The sequence below is a fragment of the Molothrus aeneus genome, chromosome 3 (genome assembly GCF_037042795.1).
Source record: "Molothrus aeneus isolate 106 chromosome 3, BPBGC_Maene_1.0, whole genome shotgun sequence".
Lineage (NCBI taxonomy): Eukaryota > Metazoa > Chordata > Aves > Passeriformes > Icteridae > Molothrus > Molothrus aeneus.
This window is the reverse complement of record NC_089648.1, coordinates 40,680,525-40,701,792: the sequence shown is the minus strand read 5'-3', so window position 1 is coordinate 40,701,792 and position 21,268 is coordinate 40,680,525. Positions and strand designations below refer to the sequence as shown.

General features: G+C 36.5%; 1 protein-coding gene across 1 annotated transcript in view; it reads left to right on the top strand.

The window, feature by feature from the left end:
• The window catches only part of GALNT2 (polypeptide N-acetylgalactosaminyltransferase 2), a 96,745-nt gene that overhangs the window by 56,490 nt on the left and 18,987 nt on the right, over positions 1-21,268 (top strand). Inside the window, exons 5-11 of the mRNA XM_066545653.1 lie at positions 63-130; positions 1,026-1,091; positions 4,118-4,239; positions 10,979-11,066; positions 14,847-14,934; positions 15,479-15,582; positions 19,084-19,210. Of these exons, the coding sequence (XP_066401750.1) occupies positions 63-130; positions 1,026-1,091; positions 4,118-4,239; positions 10,979-11,066; positions 14,847-14,934; positions 15,479-15,582; positions 19,084-19,210 (663 nt within the window). The remainder of the gene's footprint in view (positions 1-62; positions 131-1,025; positions 1,092-4,117; positions 4,240-10,978; positions 11,067-14,846; positions 14,935-15,478; positions 15,583-19,083; positions 19,211-21,268) is intronic.

The following is a 21,268-nucleotide window of genomic DNA, read 5'->3' as shown; positions in this document are numbered from 1 at the left end:
TTCTGACGTTATTTTGGAAAATTAACACTGCGGTAATGATTTTTTGTTTTGGTCTGTTTCAGTGTCCTTAAAAAAAGTCCATCACATCTTATTAAGGAAATCATACTAGTGGATGACTACAGTAATGATCGTAAGTACTTTTATAGGATCCTACCTTACTGTGCTTATTCTGGTAAGATTTCCTGATGCTGATAGATCAGTCAGTTGAGAATAGGACACATCAATGAGAATTGGCAGTGACTTGGCCAAGTTTTAACTCTTCCATATCTGTCATTGTGGAAATGTGAAGTCTCTATAAATATTTCCAGTATATCTTGTCCTTCAGCTAACAGGAAATAATAAGAGTGTATTTTTAAAAAGAGCTTTTTCATAGTATGTTATCTTAAATAAAAATAAAACCCATGGTGTTTGCAACAAATATTTTTGTAGTGCTGTTTTAAAAGGATGCCTGTCTCCATCAGTCTCTCAGAAAAAATCTTACCGAACCTAAAATAAGTCAATGTCTTGTAGGTACTAGTGTATCATGACAGAAGTTTAACCAATTGAAATGGACCTCAGAGTCATATTTCTTAGAAGAAGCTAATATATATATTTGCATTAATACTGTTACTAATACTAGCTTAGGTCAGGTTTGTGTTAATGTTGGTTAGAAAGTGAGCTTTCTTATAGGCAAAGAAAGCAGTTTATTTAATCTTATGGAAGTTTTTTCTCTCTATGTAATGTAGAAACTGTCTAACGTAAGCAAAGAGAAAATAATTTTACAGTCTTGAAATAATTTTATTTAACTAAGCTAGCTTTAAGTAACATGGTGAAGGTAGTAATTTCTTAGCCTGGTAATTTTTCTTTATTTCTTGTGAGATGAGTAACTATTTATGAACACAAACATTTTCACCTACAAAACTTTTTTTTTGAAGATGGCCTCTCTTCTGGTACACAAATGTTGGATGCAAAACTGGTTCTCATCACTTGATTTTTTTTCTTTATTTTTTAAATTCTTAAACTTATTATTGTTTTTTTTTTTTAAGCTGATGATGGGGCTCTCTTGGGAAAAATTGAAAAAGTACGGGTTCTTCGGAATGATCGGCGAGAAGGTAGGCTTAATTTTAAGGAAGTAAGATACAAGTTCCACTGTGTTGCTTTATCTGTTAGTTTTCATCAAGTCTTTTAAAGGAACATTCCTCTTTACTTGCCTTATTGGAAGAGAGATCTTCACTTTATAAATCTTCTAGTAGAAGGAATAAAAAAAAACATAATTGTGCAGGTAAAAACAGTAATTGTAATTGTTTCCATATTGTTCTGTGCACAATTACCCATTGTTGGCTTTTACAGTGTGAGCTTCCTTCAGGAATTGCATTTAATCTTCAACCGTTCCTTTCTCTTCCTGCACTGAATACTTAGTTAAGCTGCTTCCATAGTACACAAGGTCTCACTGTAAAATGTATCTGTGTTTGAAATGATGCAGCTTATAAATAGCCGTCTTTTTTTGCTGGGTTTTTATGGGTTTAGTTGATGGACAGCCAGACAAACAACTTGCTTTGACTAGAGGGTTTGAGGAGCCAGGAGGGCTGGGACCAAGTATGCTGGTTTTTCTGAAGCCAGTTTGCCCTGTAACAAATTTGTCTTACATTTTTGTTTTCTTCTACGTTGCTTTGTAAGTTGTGGTGTCACATCACTGAGCCCTTCAGTCAGCAGTTCACTGATGGTGGAGTTTAAAGTATTAGATGCAGGCAACTGTTATCTACAGCTGTTTGAAATAATAACTGAGATTTGACAGTTGAAATAGCTGACTGAATTAGCACATATGTCCTTGCTAATTTTTATAAGCTGCATCTTCTAGACTGCTGGCCTGGCCTGGGGAAGAGCTGGAATCATTAGATTGTCAGGAACTGGAAACTAAATATGTGTTATCCCATAATTAAAGTTAGTGCAATAACTGATGGGTTCTAGTGTTTAAATACTCTGTTTGGAATATACTTGTGAACAAAGGAAAGCAAGTCTTTTATGACTTGCCATGGTTGCCAGGTTCTGAGTAAGTTAATGTCATTTTTCAGTGTATCACTTGAAGATGGAGATAGCAGTAAGGAAAAAAACAGAATGAAGTAACACATTTTTGATGTTTGTTTTTTTAGTAATTTTAAATATTGATTTGCAATGCATATACAAATACATGCTTAGGAATGTGCATCCGTATATCTGAAAATTAAATATAATTTGACAAATCTATTATGTCAGAAGAGCACAAATGTTTGCAGATAGAAGGCAGAGTATTAGTTTGTATCTTTGTGAGATTAAGATTAAATATTGCACAAACAAATTGAAATTTAAGAGAATTAGTGAATGTGTAGTGTGCTAAGAGTGGATCAGTAGTATGAATGATAAAGGAAAGCAGTGTGTTTTACAGCAAAAGTTGACGTGAAGAGATGGTGTCAGTGAAGGGAGTGACATAAACTGCTGTTCTTTCAAAAATAAATATTACTGGCTATTAGTCTCATCTCTAGTACCAGAGTTTGTTATGGGAACAGATGTGTTTTAGGGTGTGGTAGTCTACAGAATAAATGTTCAGTGGAACCTTTTCAGCTCTATTCATTATAAGCCTGAATGTGATTGTGGAGGACTCAATGACCAAAGTGCTCGCATCCATTTTTTTAAACTCTGAAATTAGAAACACTGTCATGTGTTTTCTATAGAATTAGAGTAAGACAGTAGGCTCTTCAACAATATTATTTAGAAATAATAAGCTCTGGAGGGAGCAATTTGAGAAGTTAAAAAAAGTATAGCAATAGTGCTGGAAGAATGGTTTGATGTGGAAAAACTGAACAGAACAGATTCAAAGGGTGAAATTAAGGCACCAGCACTAAGTCTGTGAGGTACAGTTAGGTGTCAGTGTGCCACAGATAAAATGTAAAATGTTGGAGAGCCATGGCACAGCATGTATCTGGAACTGTGCTCACACTTGAAATAAGAGATAGGAAAAGGATCTTGATGGGGCTGTTATTGAATGTTGGTCAGAGCAAACAAGCTTTTCCTCTTAAGCATCTTGTGTTCTGTTGGCATAGTCATGTTTTGCATATTTATTTTGTAAAGGGAGGAGTAAGTAACAGGCTTGACTCTTTTAGAATATTTCTGTTGGGGGAGGAAAATGCCTGAAGAAACCAGAACAGATTTAGTGGGAAACAATGAAGAAAGAAAGAAGAAAAAAAAAATCAAAACAACAAAACAAAGCTAAAAAAGAAAAAAAACCAGAACAAAACAGACTTGGCTTTGGTCTCACATGACAAAAAGAAATCAATGAATTTTTGAATAGTAGTAGAAAAAAGTAGGGAGGAAATTTGCAAAGGAATGGGAGGAAGCTTGCTATGTGTATATATAGCAAGGGACTTTAAGGATTAGTGAGGTCATCCAGTGAACAGATTGTAAAAGAAAAGGAAGGAAAGGAGCAGGGTAAATCAGTGAGAGTATCTATCTAATCGAGACATAAAGAGAAGAACCTTTTGGTTTTGCCAGAAGTTTCTACCTAAAGATATCTATTCAGAACAGACAAACCCCAAACAAACTGCAAAACAAGAGAATGGCTGTAGTCACAGAGGAAAGACAAATGGGTTGGGGTAAGGTTCTCCAATGGGAATTAATGAAGCATGGTTATTTCTTGAAGAAGTTCATAGAAGTCTGTACAGACTCTGGTAAGTACTAAGATGGGGGTTGGCAAAAAGGTGGGGAGGGTAAGTTAATTATGGTGCTTTCCTTAGTTGCATAGTAGAACTTGAGGAGGCATACCTGTTTTCAGATCCAATCTTAAGATTTATTGGTGTAAATACCACTTAGGGTAATACAGATCCATCTGTATTTGTCTATCACTTGTTTTGAAAAGGTACTTTTCTTCTTCTGCTTAAATCAGATGGAAACTTGCAGATTGCAGTAGGCTGGGCACTTGCAGGTGGTTTGGTGTGAAGTCATTTCACTGAATTCTTAATGAGCATCTGATTTTGATAATGGAGCTTGTGTATTTGCCCTGTATGAGTAATTTAACTGACTACTAACTTGGAATGCAATAGTTTCTCACTACTGTTGATTGTTTTCCCCAGGAAGTACTTAAAACTTTTCCATCTTTACTTCTCAGGCCTGATGCGCTCTCGTGTCAGAGGGGCAGATGCAGCACAAGCCAAAGTGTTGACCTTCCTGGATAGTCACTGTGAGTGCAATGAACACTGGCTGGAACCACTTTTGGAAAGAGTAGCTGAGGTTAGTAAAGAGTTGTAAAGTAATTTCCTGAAGAAGCAGCTTTTAAATATTAAAGCCATCTGGTTTATACTAGATTAATTTTATTCATTTTCCTAAGGAAGCTTTTTCCCTGATTTAAGATGATGGAGATGATTGGAGTGTTCTGTGATTAAAACATATTTTTGTTCATTTAATCTGTGAACACAGGAACATAAAATCTGAATATTTATTACTATCTTTGCAAGTAATTCAAATATATGCTTCCTTGGTTCTTTGGGGACTGCCTCAGTAAGCTGAAAATCTTTAGAGCAAAGTATGATTCTCCTCTACCAGTATCATCTTGATGTGATTCAGTTTACCTGAATCTTTATGCCTCATTAAAATTCAGTGTGATGATAGGAGAGAGGATGACTTGTCAAACCAAAATTCTCATGGAAACTAGCAGGAACTAGAGGCTCTCAGCATCTATGAAAATTATGCTTAGTCTGGTGTCCTGGAAAAGCAATTGGGAGGATTGAGAGTGAAACTATACTGTTTTCTCCAGGGGTTGCTTATACTTGTTAACTTGCTCTGGAAGAACTCAGTTGAAGTGGAAATTGAATGAAGTGTGATTCCAAAAAAGCACTGAGAAACACTCAAGACAACAGGGTTTTTATTCTTTCTTAATTGCATTCCCTTTCTGGAAAGCTCGTCTTCCAGGAAAGGTTTGGTTCCAAAATGCTTCTGATCAAAATGGCTTTGCTAAGCTACTCTGTTTGGTTAATGCCCAGTTCTTCACTTACCCACATTATGGTTTCCTTTGCATTCTCCAAAAACAGAATGGGGGAGAGAGAAGGAAGTAAACCCCACATACTCAGTGTGCCAATGAAGAAGCTATCAATTGATGACTGATTTTCTTTATTCTGTTTGGTTCTGTCATCCTTTTAGAATCATAAAATCGTATAGGTTGGAAATGACATTTAAGATCATTGAGTCCAGCTGTTACCCAAGCACCTGCCAAGCCCAACCATGTCCCTGAAGTGCCACATCTACACATCTCTTAAATAAGTACCTTGAGGGATGGTGACCACTCCACTTCCCTGGGCAGTCTGTTCCAATGCTTGACCTCTCTTTCAGTAAAGAAATTTTTCCTAATACCCAATCCAAATCTCTGTGATGTAACTTGAAGCTATTTCCTCTTTCCTGTGCTTGTTATTTCTTAGAAGAGACTGATATCCACCTTGCTGCAAACTTCTGTGAGGTAGTTGTACAGAGTCATAAACTCTGCCCTGAGACTCCTTTTTCCAGGCTAAACACTCTCAGCTCCTCCTCAAAAGGCTTGTGTTCCTTCATAGCTCCCCATTACTCTTCTCTGGACACACTCCAGCACCTCACTATCTTGGAGTGAGGAGCCTATAAAAGGACACTGGATTGGGGTGGTCCCAGTGGTGCTGAATACAAAGGGATGATCACTGCCCTGGTCCTGCTGGCCACACAGTTGCTGATCCAGGCCAGGATGCCATTGACCTTCTTGGCCACCTGGGCACATGCTGGGTCATGTTCAGCTGCTGTCAGTCAGCATCCCCAGTCCTGTAGTATTGCATGAAATTGTGACCTGAGTGCAGAACCTGGCACTTTGCCTTGTTGAACCTCATAAAATTGGCAATAGCTGCTATATTTGCCAGGTGTTCCAGAAATACTGCAAGTTGCCCAAGACACATCAGCAGTTGAAGTCCTGTTTTGGAGTAGAAATAACTAATCAGCTCAAACCTGGACACTGTTAAAGCACCTAGAGCCTAAAAAGCCCTTGAGCATGGGTACCATAGCACTTCCTCCTATTTTTTTTTACCTATCTCAAGTGTTACAGCTTCAGAAGGGTTGGGGGAATTTCTCTCTAATTATTAACTAGGAAATAAACTTGAAGGCATAAAATATATCTCTAAAAGAAGCGGAGAATGCTTGCAGCTAAAGCACTAATGAATTCTAGGACATGGGAGCTGTTTTCAGGCCTTTTGTGTAAACTACTTGAAGCATCTATTTATTGAAGAAATTAGAAGAGAAGTGGTTGTTTTGGTCAGCAAAACCCTGCATTTGGTAAGACAGTTACTTGGTAATTTTCCCATTTCTCTTCTGTATGACTTTTTGCAGGTCATACTCATTTATCTTTCTGAAACTGATATGGAATTTGAAAAAATGTTACCTTTTCATTGTAACAGAATGTAAAACCTCTTACTAAACTGCTGGCAATTTTGTGAAGATCCAGCATTGAATGGGGTGTATTAGGTTGGAGAAGCTGGTGCATATTTTGCTTCTTGCAGCAGCTACATTTTAGTGGCATGTGAATTATTAGATCCTTCAAAACTCGCTGCTTCCAACTGTCACCATAGTGCAAACTAATTGTGTACCACTGAATAGTTTTCAGCTGTATGAATATATTTTTCTCAGTCTTAAAAGATTGATGTACTGTTAAATAAATAATGGATATAGAATTCCATTTAACTGTCATCTGCAAAGATTCCCAGCCAACAGCTATGGGTACTGAAAAAGCAGCTTTTAAGTTTTCTGGTTGTTCAAATAATTAAGGCCAGGTTAGTGTTTATATATTGTATATGACAGCTCTTTGTTATTTTAAATGGATTAATTCAGCTCTCAGGGCAGACAGTATGTTAGTTGATGTTAATTGGCAGCATTTTTTGATAGTCTCAGTGACAAGAAGCTGAATAGACATGAACTCTTTTCTGCTCACTGGTAACTTTTTTCAGGTCAGGGCTCCTGTTCATGAATACTGTGTTTTCTGATAGGCAGCTGCTTCTATTGTATATCTGGTGGAAAGTGTTTTGTTCTTCTTTTTTTTTCTTTCTGTTCCAGGATTGCCCACTTGGCATTTATTTCTGTTGGAGTGTTAGGAGAGTAATAGTGTGTGTTACAATATAAGAATATACAGCTTCCAAGAAACAGTCTGAATCAAGTCAGTTCTGCAGAACTCTATCTGATGTGCTATAACCACTTTAGAAAGCTCTGCCTCTGACACCTGAGATATCAAACTTTCCTCCTGAATTGAAACATGATCCATCCGAGAGTTTTCTTCTATAAGATGGATTCCTGGTTAGAATATCTTCCTTTTTTCAGGAGCCATGTTTGCTTAGCATTTCTGGAGGGGGTCTGATTCTACTAGGGACTTTTCAACAGCAATTTTAGCAAAAGCTCAGTGCAGAAGCAGCATATGCACAAGGTGACCACTTTGGAGTTCAGAATGTGTACAGATACTCGTGTAACCTGGAGCTGGTATACCTTTTGCTCCTTCCAGGAGAGTGGTTTTCTGCTTGATTCTTAAGGCTACCTTTTATGCCCTCTAGATTTTTTGTGTGTGTGATTAAATGAGGAGACAGTGGAGGTTAACCCTTTGATTCCTCAAAAATGTCAGCATAGTTATAAGTATACACAGTTCTGAAAACATCTATAACTACTAGCAATTTCATGGGCACTCATCTACTTGGCTTTTTCCTTTTCAAATTTCTAAACACTTTGACATTCTGTTCTTAGAATTCAGCAATTGTGTGAGAAAAATAAATTGAAAGATTCTGGTGCAGAACTGAACTAATCTGTTTTCATAGCATAGCAGTAAATCCTGTGTCACATTTAGGAAGGTATTTTTAAACAGAGATGATCTTAAAAGGAAAAATGACTAAAATTAAGAAGTGAGATGTGGTTTGCTTTTTCATGTCTGTCTCAGATTTTTTGACTTTGAGTGAGATCACTTTTAACTGATGCTAAAAGGAAAATATTTATATTTTCTCTTAAGAAATATATATCTTATATATATTAGGTAGATATATATAGAAATTATATATATAATATATATATATTATATATATATTATATATATTATATATAAGATATATATAGAAATATATATCTTCTCTCTCTCTCTTTAATCTTTGAAGTGTCTTGAGACTTTTAGAGGGGGGAAGCAATGAATGCAGAATCTCGAGGATAATTTCTCATGGTTTATAAAAACAATATATAAAGCCTAATTCTCTAGAGTATTCATAACTTCCTTATAAATTGTCAAGATGATGTGGTTTGCTACAAATTTTCAGGTGCTAGAGACTTACAGTGTTTGCAGGCTATTTCTTTTTATTATGTTCACCAAGAAGTACATGGCTTTCCAGTTGCACTTTCCAATAGAGGGCAAAAGATTTTCTACATTAAATTATCATAAAGAAAGGTACTTATTTATGCATGGTGTGATTAAAGGAACCAGCTGCTTTTTAGTCTTTTAAATGAGTGAACTCTAATTTGGAGACCCACAAGCTCTCTTTTAGCAGTGTCTGCATTAACAACTTTCTAATGCTCTGCAAAGCATCACTTTAAGAATGTACAGAGCTTTTTTCTGCTTTGCTACTGAGCAAATCCTGTAATTTCAAGTCACAGAAGGGCAGCACATTCCCAAGCCAACAATGTAAGGGTTATACATCAAGACTGAATGCACATGGCCTGGGTATTTGGCTGTCAGAGAAACAACTGGGAGTTGTTTAAATATGTTAGGTGTAGCAAGTGGTGTTAGTTTGGTGTTGCACTGATATTGATAGAAATAATCAGACCAGCAGTAAAAGCTCGGGTGTATAGAGACAACATGCTACCTGCTTATGCAACTTCGTGGAGATAAGCTGAAGCCTAAATGAAGCTCTGCTTAATGTGGCACCTGATAACTTGGGCAACTTTTACCACCAGGTTCAACCTGATCAAGTAGAACTATTTGAAAAACAAATCTTCTTCAAAAATACTTTGAGGGGGCATAGATGTATAATCTGTCTCAATTTCAGCTAAGGAATAAATGAGAAAGAAAGGAAGGATGTTTTCATTTTTGTATTTTATGCTCATAAATAAACTGTGAATAACTGGACAGGTCGATATCTTCTGCCTCATCAGTCTTTATTTAAGGGAGTTTCCTAATTCTATCGCTATATACAGAATGCCTAAAATAAGGGCATGGGTACATCTAAAGCATTTCAGTGATGTAGGAAGGTGTACACACACACACACACACACACACACACACACACAGAGGACTTTGCAGGGAAGATGCAGTAAATTGTAATTCCCTCCCAAGTACAACAGAGTTAGCAACACTGTGCCTTGCTTGCCATTGCAAACATGGGCTTGAGGCTGTCGCTAGGAGAAACAGGGGCTAAAGATGTCATCCATGGGGAAATATGGCAGGTTGGCCTTTTTTGTTTGTATTTCTAGTTTGCTTTAGACCAAATGAATTAATTCTCAGTAGGAGACCAGATTAGATGTTCTATTACATTTCTCATGGAAGCAAATTTTTAGCCTTGTTGGCATAGCTGCAGTGATAGTAAAGGAAATGGAAAAAGCAATGTCTTCAGCTTTTCACTTAGTCTTCAGCTTGAATTCTCTTGGGCTTGCTTGAATTCTTCTTTTGGATGATACAGAAATTCATGACCTTTTGCTCACTCAGGCAGAATGACCTAGTAGATGCCGTTTATGTAATTAGGGCTGATTTAAAATCAGCAGAGATTGAATAGTTAAGGTTCAATAAAAAGAAAATGGTTGTTAAAGGTTCTTATTGGACCAAGCAAAGCATTTGTTTAAGTTGCTTTTAAGTCTTTTATTATGATCTCAGCCTCATACTAATTTGGTTCCAGTCTGTTCTGCATAATACTGGTTAGTAAGGGGGATACATGCTTGAACCACTGTTTAGAATATATGTAGTGTTGTTTCAAGACATACTGATAAAATAAATTCCTAAAATAGAGATGTTTAGGTTGTATTTCTTTTAACCATGAGAACAGTTTCTCTATAATAGGAGTTACCAAAATATCTCCTGTTTGTTCAAAACATTTTTTTTATATTCACAGATTTGATGATACGCTGTTCTGAAGTTATCTGTTCTCTGAATGATGTTAAATTATGCAGCTCCAAACTTTTATTTTGAATTCAAGCAATAACTCATGGAGACAAACTGGCTTAACCATGATACTGCATTTCTAACATTAGATGAGTCTTATTTTAGAACACTGAGGTCTTGTGATTCTGCTGGATAATACACATGGAGTTGTTGGAAAGATTTTTGTTCTTAAACTATTTTGGCAAAAACATCAGTTAAAATAATTAACATTGCCCAGAATAGTATACGAGAACATGGTTGGATAAGGACTGTGGTTATCTGTACCACTGGAATCTTAACTGCTGGAGATTAATAGTATCCATGAGTCTGAGGTGCTTTTTAGGTTCTCTTTCCTATCTGAGTATAGGTTATTGAAGTGTGATTCTCCTAGTGTGAAATGGATTGACATTAACCTAAGACCTTTCTGATTGCAGAAAGGCCTAAGTGTCCCTTAAAGGTTGTAATGATAAGACTGTAGTCCACTGCATAGCTGGAGACTTGCCGTGAAAAATATGAATTGTCTGGATGCTTTTCTTTGCATTGGGTTTAAAAGTAAGAATGGAAGGGCTGTTTGCTTGACTGCCTTTAGAACCACAGGTTTGCTGCCTTCTTCAAGAGCAAGTCAGAAGAGGGGGATTACTGAATAAAAGTAGCCTAGAATAGAAAGAAGGATTTCCAGTCACACCCTATGCTATGGTTTCTGCAGTGCTGAGCAGTGCTATTCACAGCACAGGCTCTTTGGAAGTAGAGGGAGAGCTGGGGAGACATGCTAATGAAATCCTGCTGAACTGTTCAACATCACATCCTGCCTGAATTTTTATATATTGATAATTTCATTATTTCAATATTACTTTCTAACATTTATTTTAGGACAAGACCAGAGTTGTGTCTCCTATTATTGATGTAATTAATATGGACAACTTCCAGTACGTGGGGGCGTCAGCTGATTTAAAAGGCGGTATGTACCTGTACTGGAATTCAGACTTTAAAAACCCCATCAAGAATCAAAGCTCATAATCACTGCAGTTGTGGAATGGGCAATTAACATACTGTTCTTCCCTTTCCTAGATCTAGTTTCAAGTTCCATAGGTCACTTACTTCTTGGCTTGGATTTTAATTGGCCTTACTGTTCTCTGCTTTAAAAGATCATCTTTATTATACTAATTCTTATAAGTTTATGCTGCCTTTTACCAATATGCAAGACTTGATCCAAGGTTTGTAGGGTTGTGTAAATGTGTCAGAAAAAGCTAATAGCCAGAGTTATGGTTCTCTTTTTAGATAACACAGGCATTAATTGCTCACTAGTTTAGAAGCCCATCAACAATGCAGTGTCTATGAGGTTTTTTTCAAGATGCTGGTTCGCTTAAAAAGTTAAAATCTTCTGAATAAGCAGAAGGCTTTGGAATGTGTTTAAAAAAATAAATGTTTGTTAGCCATGATCTGTAATTGTGAAAACACTCACATGTGACCATGAAAATTTGTAGTATTTATACCTTTGCCATTGAAAATATCCCCAGTTAAACTGAGAAGTACTACAATTTCAATATGTCTAGGTAGTGTAAAGTATTGACAGCAAACAGCAAGAAGACTTTTGAAGCCCTAAATAAGAATAAATAAAAAAATTATTCTCATCTTCTTTCTCAAAGAGGGAGAGGGCAACTACATGCTAAATTCCTTACTTATTACAGATTTTTAAAACTTCTTTAAGTGCTAACAAGAATCTAATATTTAAAATAGTTGTTCTCTACCCACTTACCCCCTTTTTCAACTATTATTTGTAAATAATTGTACCTACAACCGTGGAAACACAACTGTCTGCATAAAAGGTGTAAAATGAGCCACAATATAAAAATTAGAGTGCTGTTCTCAGGGTGTCCTATCTTTTTCTGAATGGATTTCCTGAAGTGAGGAAGGAAAAAACAGTTTCCAATCTATTATTTTAGATTCTAGTCTCTGACCGGTCACCTAGGTTGTTGCAGTGAACTAAAATAAAAGCAATATTTGCATAATGTTGCATATGCTCCAGTGGTCTGGAGGTGAGAGGTTCTATGTCCTTTTAATTAATGTTTTGAAATGACACCTATGGTGCATATATTCACAGTGTGCTAATGTATAGTTCTATGCCATTGTATGTGCCAGCATTATCAAACCTTAAGGTCCTTATCCAATCTATTCATTAAATATTAACTACAGAAATCCCTATACCATTGTGTGGCTTTTATTGTTGTCTGCAGGAGCAGGAGGAGGAATTCTTTCTTTGAAGCCTTAGATCAGGTTGCTGCTGGATTTATGCTAAATTCTTCCCAAGTTAAGTGGGAGAGGATTGTTTCACTTACTACTGCCCTTCATGCTTTATCTTTTAATCTATGTTACCTAATTTGTTCATTTATCTATTATTTTTTAGTACTTATTTTTTCTTTTTGTACATAAGAGATTGGGTTTTTCATTTTTTAAGGTGCATGTTTCCTACCTGCATACTTATGATTGAGGAGTGAGAAACTGTCTTTTTTGACCTTAATGGAAATTTTGCACCTGCTAGTGTGCCAAGCTATTTGAGGGTCAGTTGAAATATAAATAATATATTTGTCAGTTCCCAAAAGACAAATTGCCATGTTAGAGGCACTACAGCATTTGGCACCACAGGACACTTTCACTGGGGCCAAGTCTAAACATGGAAACCGAACTATGCTTTCAACCTTAGGTACAGTGTCTGTGTGGCTGAAGCATGGAGAGTTGGAACAGCTGGGACAGCATTTGTGCCTGGTCTGTCTTGAAAGGACTTAATCACCCCAGACAAGCAACCTAGCAAATGGTACACACTTTTTTTCTAAGTGGAAAAGTCTGAAGTAATTCCCAAGTCTGGCCAAAACTAAATCCGCGCATTTAATGTTACAGGTTCTTAATTTGTTTGATTTTTTTTTGGTTGTTATGTTGTTTGGTTTTTTTTTTTTTTGAGGGGGATTTCTGAAACTGTTTAGCCACCCTGAGAAACACCACAATTACTGAACAAGCTGTAGTTAACTGAGAGCTAATAATTTAGAGTATGCTTGTGATACAGTTTACACTGGATAGAGTTTCATACTGGATATGCACTGTGTTTAAAAATACTCCTTTTACAGAGTTACTGATACTATCTCATTGAGTGCAGATTTTTCCCAGAGTCTGTGAAAATGGAGACGGAAAAGCAGTTTTGAGTGGGTAGAGGCTTTATACATTTGTTCAGTTTGTGAGAGTGCTGTGTTCCAAAAGAGACCCCTTGTGTTCACTGGAGTACACAGTAACTGTGTCTCTCTCAGCTGCTGCTGCAGAACAGGACGTTTTTCAACTTCTCCCAGATGCAAGTAATTTTGCTGGCTATCTAGGATGAAATGTGGCTTTTTAACTGCATGGAATTATTGGAACTCATTTTACTCTTCATGCTGGAGGCTTTGCAGTGCTGTGGGTTGGAGCCATTTTTCAGTTTTGCTACTTGGAGTTTTGGAGTAGTTTGACAGTCTTTCATTTTTACAGTGCAATGCTTCATGAAATACTCAGACATGGAAAGAAGGAGCTGCCATGCATGCTGTAAAGACTGTTCAGGGTAATTTCTGTATTGTGTGTGATAAGTATCTTGTGAGTTAAAGCGAAAACTGCGTTTTTAACTTCCTACATCAGTCACTGCTATGCACCTTTATGGATGCAGACGAGCAGTTTGTAGGGCTGTAATTGTTGCCTGTTCACATAAGCTTTTTTCTCCACTTCCCCACAAAGCAATTGCTTTATCTTTGTACTGGAGAATGAAAACTATTGACATCTGTGCACCAGAAATCTGGAAATCATTCGTTACATGACCTCATAGGATCTAAATGTGTTTGGCAGCAGGCAGAGTGTACAAGGCTGATTTCCTAGGTGTACTGGGAGAGGGCTATGGGTCTTGTGCAGTTTTTTAAATAGATATTCATGATTATGAGCATAACCCAGCACAAAAACTGTTCTGAAAGTGTTTCCTATAAGAAGTTCGTCCTATACGAGCTCTGTATCATTGCCTAGAAGAGGTAATTTAATGGCTCTAATGTAGAAAGCTGCTATAGGTGACCTATTGATCTTGTCTGTTCTAGTGATCTTTGTGCTTCTGTGCTTAACTCACGACAGGCCCAGACCAGTTGTTACTGTGTGTTCACACTTACACGTATATGCATAAGGAAAGTAAGATTTTGGTGCTCTAGCACTTGCCTTGGGTTTAAACAATGATGCATTTAAAAACACAATGTTTTTAAAGTATGAAGTTAAATGAATATTGACAAGATAAGTGGAACCTACATAATTTGTTGTGACCTTCATGATGGAGAGCTCTTGCTGTTAGAGTTGCCTCCAAGAGTACTGCATAAAGCCTGTGTAAATGTAAATATGAGATCACTGCTAAAGAGTGGAAATGGAGTTATTCAGTAAAGATTGTTGGGAGCATTTTTAATGGTTGGAAGATCATCATATGATCTTTTCTATTTGATGTAAGGAAGCCACTTGGGTTTCCCACTTTGTGAAATAGATGAAGACAAGTGATCCAAAGTTATTTGGTGGTTGAGATTTACTCTTTTTTTTTTACCTTTCGTCTGGACTTCTTATTTGTTTTCTACCCAGAATTTTGCACATGTTTAAATTTTTCATTTTAATTACAGTTCCTGGTGTTTTTAATGAGCATTGTTACTACAAGTTGAATGATGACCACAGTAATTTTAACATCCAACTTTTCTTCTTGAAGGTTTTGACTGGAATCTTGTATTCAAGTGGGATTACATGACACCAGAGCAAAGAAGAGCACGACAAGGAAATCCAGTTGCTCCCATAAAGTATGTCTGTACCACCATTTCTCAAATAGATTGTAGTTTGCAATTAAGGAGAGTTAGAAATCATCTTCTTTGAGTCTGAAAAGATATCTTCACTATATCTTACATCAAAATTGAAATTTCATTCACGTATATGGGGCATTATGAGATTCTCAGAAATAAATGGTATTTAAAAATTGCTTAAAACACACTAGTTAATTGTTTACCCTTAAGAAGTAGATGTCACTCAGTTTAAATTCGGTGTGTTTTGAGGGCTAAAAATACAGCATCAGTTTTAATGTTTTTTTGCTGGCACAAATCGCCATCCTTAAAGTAAGTGACTTGTGAGCCAAGTGGAAATTTGGAAGCTGCCTCAGAAGGTGGTAATGGCCATAGAAATGGCCCATAGGAACGTGTGGAAACAACATTTGAAGTGATAGATGCAAAATAAGTTTCATTCAAAAACATTGCCAGTTTTTTCAAGAAACTTTTAATCTTGATGTACAAACAATAGTTAACCCCATGTTCATGGTTCTGTAACTAATTTATGTTTTTCTTTTTTCTTTAGGACACCCATGATAGCTGGTGGATTATTTGTGATGGACAAATCCTATTTTGAAGAACTAGGAAAGTATGACATGATGATGGATGTTTGGGGTGGAGAAAATCTAGGTATGTGTATTATTTCCCTTCTGATCAACCTTGAATGAAAGCAGGTTTCATAATTTCCTTTATTGTCAAGGAGTCATGGTTTTTCTGATTTTGTGCAAAGAGGATTAAAAGCCAGCATTTAAATTTCATACACTTTATTGGCAAAATCCAAAACATTTATTTTAATGAAAGAATTATAACAAATGAGAAATTATATGCTAAATATGAGGGAATAAAAGTATTAGCTCATTAAGCAGTTACTTTTTTTTGTAATGGAAGTTGGTTAGTAAAAAATGCAGGCTGTAGATTGGCAATTAAGTATAATAATGTTTAAATGCTGACAGTTGAAGGCACGTTTTTAAGATGTTGCTTAATTTAATCATGAAAAGTGGAATGCAGGAGAAGGAATTTAATGTTATTAGATACACCTTAATAAATCAATTAACTTAGCTGACTGAAGAATTATCTGTTTCTGAACTTTGCCAGTAGTATTCTGCCTGGCATCTAAACTTAGTGAATTTTGTAGTTTTATACCTCTTCTTTAGCACTGTAAGATATTAATGGTTGAGAAGGCATTTTTTCTGTAACTCCTTATTTTCAGATGTGTACACAAGTGAGATTTAGGCAAGAGAGAGGAGGGGCTGAAAGAACTTGTGCTTTAGCCATTCTCCTTTGACCTGGTGGTTAAATCTGGCATTAGTAGGTTTTCCTGGCTATTTGCATTACAGCATTGTGCAGAGGTTTTCTCCAGTTAAGGCCAGTATACTTGTTTTAAAACAAGAAATATTTGAAAGGAGCAGATTTTTACACCTCCTCAAGAATTCCAGTTTTTCATTAATTTAGTTTTTTGGGGTAGAGATGCATCTCGGACATTCCAAGTAGTGCGTTTTAGGAATGCTTCTAAGCATATAAGCTTCTCTGCTGCACATGCTAGCTGCAAAATCCTGAAATACATTGAACTTGTAAAAACCCACAAGTATTTTGAGTTACTGAAATCTGCATATGCATTAAGCATATGCTGGGCCTACAAGGAAATGTCTGCTGTGTGGAGACATGGTAACCAAATGTTCAATGCTGCTGTAACACTGAAAAGTTGGAAGGGGCGTTCCTACAGTCCTGTCTCTGACCATCCTGGGCAATTCTCAAAGAAACCCTACGGGTATTTTGAGCAGTTACATTCCATGTTTCTGTTGTCTTGCTATTTTGGCTGAATATTGCTAAATTGTATTTATGTAAACATAATAATTTTTCATTTTTTAAATGTCCTGGAAAGTTATTGGATTAATTTAATGCAGCAATACTCTTTTCACTCTGAAAACCACTTTTGCCACTTGAGCACTTAAATATTTGATTAGTTACAAGCGTGTTCTTGAGCTACTGAGTTTTTTTTCTGAACACTTAGCAACTACTTTGAGGCCTTGATAGCAGGAAAGGGCACAAGCAACAGCTTCTCTCTCAAGGATGCCAAGAGATGTTTATTTTGCTCCTGCTCTATTCATTTTCTCCCCCTCCTTGGGAAGAAAAAGATGGAGACTTAGGGGTGCCTGAAAAGCAGGCAGAAGGCAGCTAATGGTTTCTTCCTAGTTGTTGGACTAATTGAAGATGAGTAAAATTCACATGGCATATGATTTAATTGGCAATAAATGACACATGCAGCACATAACTGGAAATCTGTGATGTGCAGTTTAAAATTCAATGTGCACACTTGTCAGGCCTCTTTACTCTCAAGTATAACTCTATATCAGGGGCTTGGTGTTACATGCAAATAAATGCTAAATGGACTAGCAAAATAATTCTGCACATCATATTCATTTATAAAAGCTAGCATTTTTCCTTCAAGCATGTACAGAGCAGCTGTTATGAGGTTTTGTTCACATGTCAGTACCAATTTGACAAATTTTAAGATGAGCCTGCGGTATTTTCTCTAAATTGCCCAAATTGCCATGAAGATAGGTACATTCTCAGACTGCTGCTAAATGTAACTGGTAATGCATATGCATGTGTGCTGTACAAAAAGTGGATCAAGATTAGTTCAATCTCTTTTCCAACTCAGAAACTTCAGTTCTCAGTATGTTTAGGATGCTTTTTGATTAGCTTAGGAAAATCAAAGTATACCAGAGAGCTGGGTGGTCCTTGAGAAGGTTTGAGTCTAATTTGAAAACCTAGGCTTTTCTTACTAGTTTTTCTAAAACCAGGGAATGAGTAAGACATTCCTTGTCTTCTATATTGATGACACACTCTAATAAAAAGAACAAATCTCTTACAGAAATGTAACTTGATCTCATAAAGAATTTTTGATGTGCTACTTATGCCTTTTTATTTAAAAACTATGTCCACTGAACTTGCTCTGGTAGTAACATTTCCTACTGTTTGAGTATAACAAAAGAGATGTCTTAAAGGAGTTTGTGGGGTTGTTTTGAGTTTTAGTTGCTGTATATTTTTTCTTTTTCCATGCAGGCTTTAGAAGCCATGTTGGTACAAGTAGTAATTAGTTTGCTTCTCCCTGTATTCTCGTCCTTTGCTGTGTTTCCCACTGAGCTATTTTGCGTAACATTCATTTTTTTGAGATTCTTCACAATCTAAGGTGCTGAAAGGTGTACAGAAATGAAAAATAAGTTGTCTTATGTGAATACTGTCAAAAACAATGTTGTCATTCATGTTTTTGGAGTATGATCTATCTACAGCTTGAGCTGTGTTGACTGTCTAGGATTCATGAATATGGTAATCAAGAAGAAAGGCAGTTAACTTACACTGTCAACAGCTGAAATCACAGCATCTCTTTTTATCTACTTTTATTTTTTTCTAAATTTTCTCTGGACATGCAATGAAGATAGCATGTTCTCTAACTTGTGGTTGTGGCAAAGTTATCTCTCCAGGTGACTTCTGCCATCAGAAGTTGAAGTTGAGAAAAGTTTTAGACCTTTGTGTCATCACTAGGTGGCTCAGATCATTAGTTTGGCTTAGACACGTACTGTCCATAACCTTGAATTTACAGAAGTTATGTTGTTATTTGGTCTATCCTCAAGTCAACATTGATTTGATATAATTCCTTCCACTGTTTGGGAGTGTTTGTTTATCTGCTGTAATAAGTTAACAGCTCAAATCTATTGGTTATTTTAGTTTGCCTTGGTTTCACTTATCTTTCACTTATCTTCAGTTACTCTATTTTTAGCTGAAAATTTGTTATAAACTAGGTCATTAATTTATTTATTAAATGTGCCTACTATTGTTTGCTGTTCAGATAAAGCACATATACCTAACTCACTGCAGCAGGATTTATGGATTTGGGCAACACTGGTAACTTCAGATAAGAGAAGATACACATTTTGCTTCCAATATAGTATGTTTATTTCCGCTGAGCTTGCAGAATGCTTTAGATACATGCCTTTGTTTATCCTAGAACTTACTAAAAAAAACTGTCTTGATCGTCTCAACAACAATTGCTAAAAGCCTTCTCTGTAAATATAATACAAAATAACAGTAGTATATGATGTTGGTCTTTCATTCCTGTTTTTATTTCAGAGATCTCATTCAGAGTTTGGCAATGTGGTGGGAGCCTAGAAATCATCCCTTGCAGCAGAGTGGGTCACGTATTCCGCAAACAGCATCCCTACACGTTTCCTGGTGGGAGTGGTACTGTGTTTGCAAGGTGAGTGCTGAATAGCAATGGTTTGGGTTTCCTCAGATGGTCAGCAGGTGGCAGTAATTCCATTTCAGGGATCTTGTCTTTAGGAAAATTTGCAATATTATCTATCATGGTAAAGTATTAATTAAAAAGAAACTAATGACTTTGAGTCAGCTATGTAGATTGAGAGAAGAACCTGTGAGTTGAAAGAGGGAAACTTCTGGTGGACACAGACCTAGAATCTGGAAAATAAGGAAATGCTTAGCTTGGCATTTCATCAATATTGTGTGTATTTGATTTTAAAGAAGGCTTTATTTTCAAAACTGTCATAAAACTTCATTTTGTAGAAACAGTTTCATTGTTCACAAAAAGTCACAATACACTAAGTTATGAATATGCTTTGCTTGCTTTTCATTAATACATGATCAGCATGTTAGACACAAATATTATGGAAACTGATTTCAGTATTTATGCCAGTCTGTTGGCAGCTTGATTCTCTATAATATTTGCCTTTCCTGTGCTATGTTTAAAAATGCATTCTCTACAGACCTAAGAAATTGCAGTTTTAAAGGCTTAGATTAATATGCCTGTTAATTTTCCTGTTGGTACCCATGCATAGCAGTAGCTGAAATACTGAGCTGTCTCCTCAGTTTCTCTTCTATAAAGTGCTGTGAACAGCATGTTCATAGTGGTTTTGACTTAATATGGATAAAAGTATTGCATGAATGTACTGAGGGCATTTTGGTCAAGGCTGTATCAGTTGTAGCTGAAGAATCACTGTAGATTTTGGTTTAGAGACTTGGACTTGATGATCAGGGAGCTGGAGAACTACAAGTCTCGGTTAAAGATTCTGTGGCCTAAGAGCTGGAAATAAAATTGTTTATTTACACTTGAAGGGATGTGGAGCCCAAATTCTGTTTAACATGAAGCAACACAGAGTGCAGATGTACTTAAATTCGTAAGAATGTTCTAAGCTGCTGATATTTTTGGACTTGTGATTCACTTTAGACTGAGGAATCTCCTTAGGGTGTAGTTCCTCCCTTCCATGCTGGTTATGCCACCAAAGTGACTTTAATGAATTTAATATCTGCTAAAATAAAGTCACTGTCCTGGTTTTTTCAGTATAGTAGGCACTCTAGTATTATTTTTTCTTTTTTCCCATTCTTTGAGATTTATATTTTATGCCGCAGTGAAAAATGAATAATAGTACTTATGTGAAAACAAAAGCTAGCAATGAAATGTCCTCAGTACATCACATCTCTGTTCCAACATTTATAGTGTGCATCAGGAGGGTTGAAAGCTTTACCTTTTAAACTGCATTGTGTAAGCTTAGGATGCAACTGGTGTAGTTTAATGAGGTTTTGAAATGACAGTGTCATAACAAGGAGCATGGTTAATAAAAGTGAATAAGTTTATGAATATACTGCGCAGTTTTCCCACTCCTGCAGCTTTTCCATCTTTGGGGTGTTGCCAAGATATGGCTTTTCTTGTGCTGTTAAATAGCTTTCTTGGATGTCAAACCAATATAATGGGATGCCTTAAAATCAATTTTAGCAATGAGAGGATAAGAAACCCTAGGTAGTAGGATATCCTTGTAGTACAGGTGTTATTGAAGCCCCTAAAATGAAGCCCCTAAAACAGTTACTTTCAAGAGATGATGGGTTAAAGCATAGAATATAAAGCGGTTACGAGAAATATTCAATGTTAAGAAATCACATAGAGCAATAAATTGGGTAAGGTGTGGAACACAATGACAGGGAAGAGATAAGGACAGACAGTGATAAGTTCAGTGCATTTCAGAGCCAAGAAGAACTGCTGGGTAAGGCACGTTTAGAGCCAACATGTCAAATTGACCCTGAGACCCCTGCCAAGGCCTGGAGGCTAAGCCAACTACACCGGGAATTGACCAAATTTGGGGAGAGGTTCAAAAGTTTAAAGAGGAAGACTCCTTGAAGCTGATGAAGGCCGACCGGAACGACCCCTGAGAAGATCCTCAAAAGAGAAGTCCCCGCCCACGCTCCGCCTACACCACTCCCCATATGTATATGCATGAATATGATGTAATCCCAAACCTAAAACTGT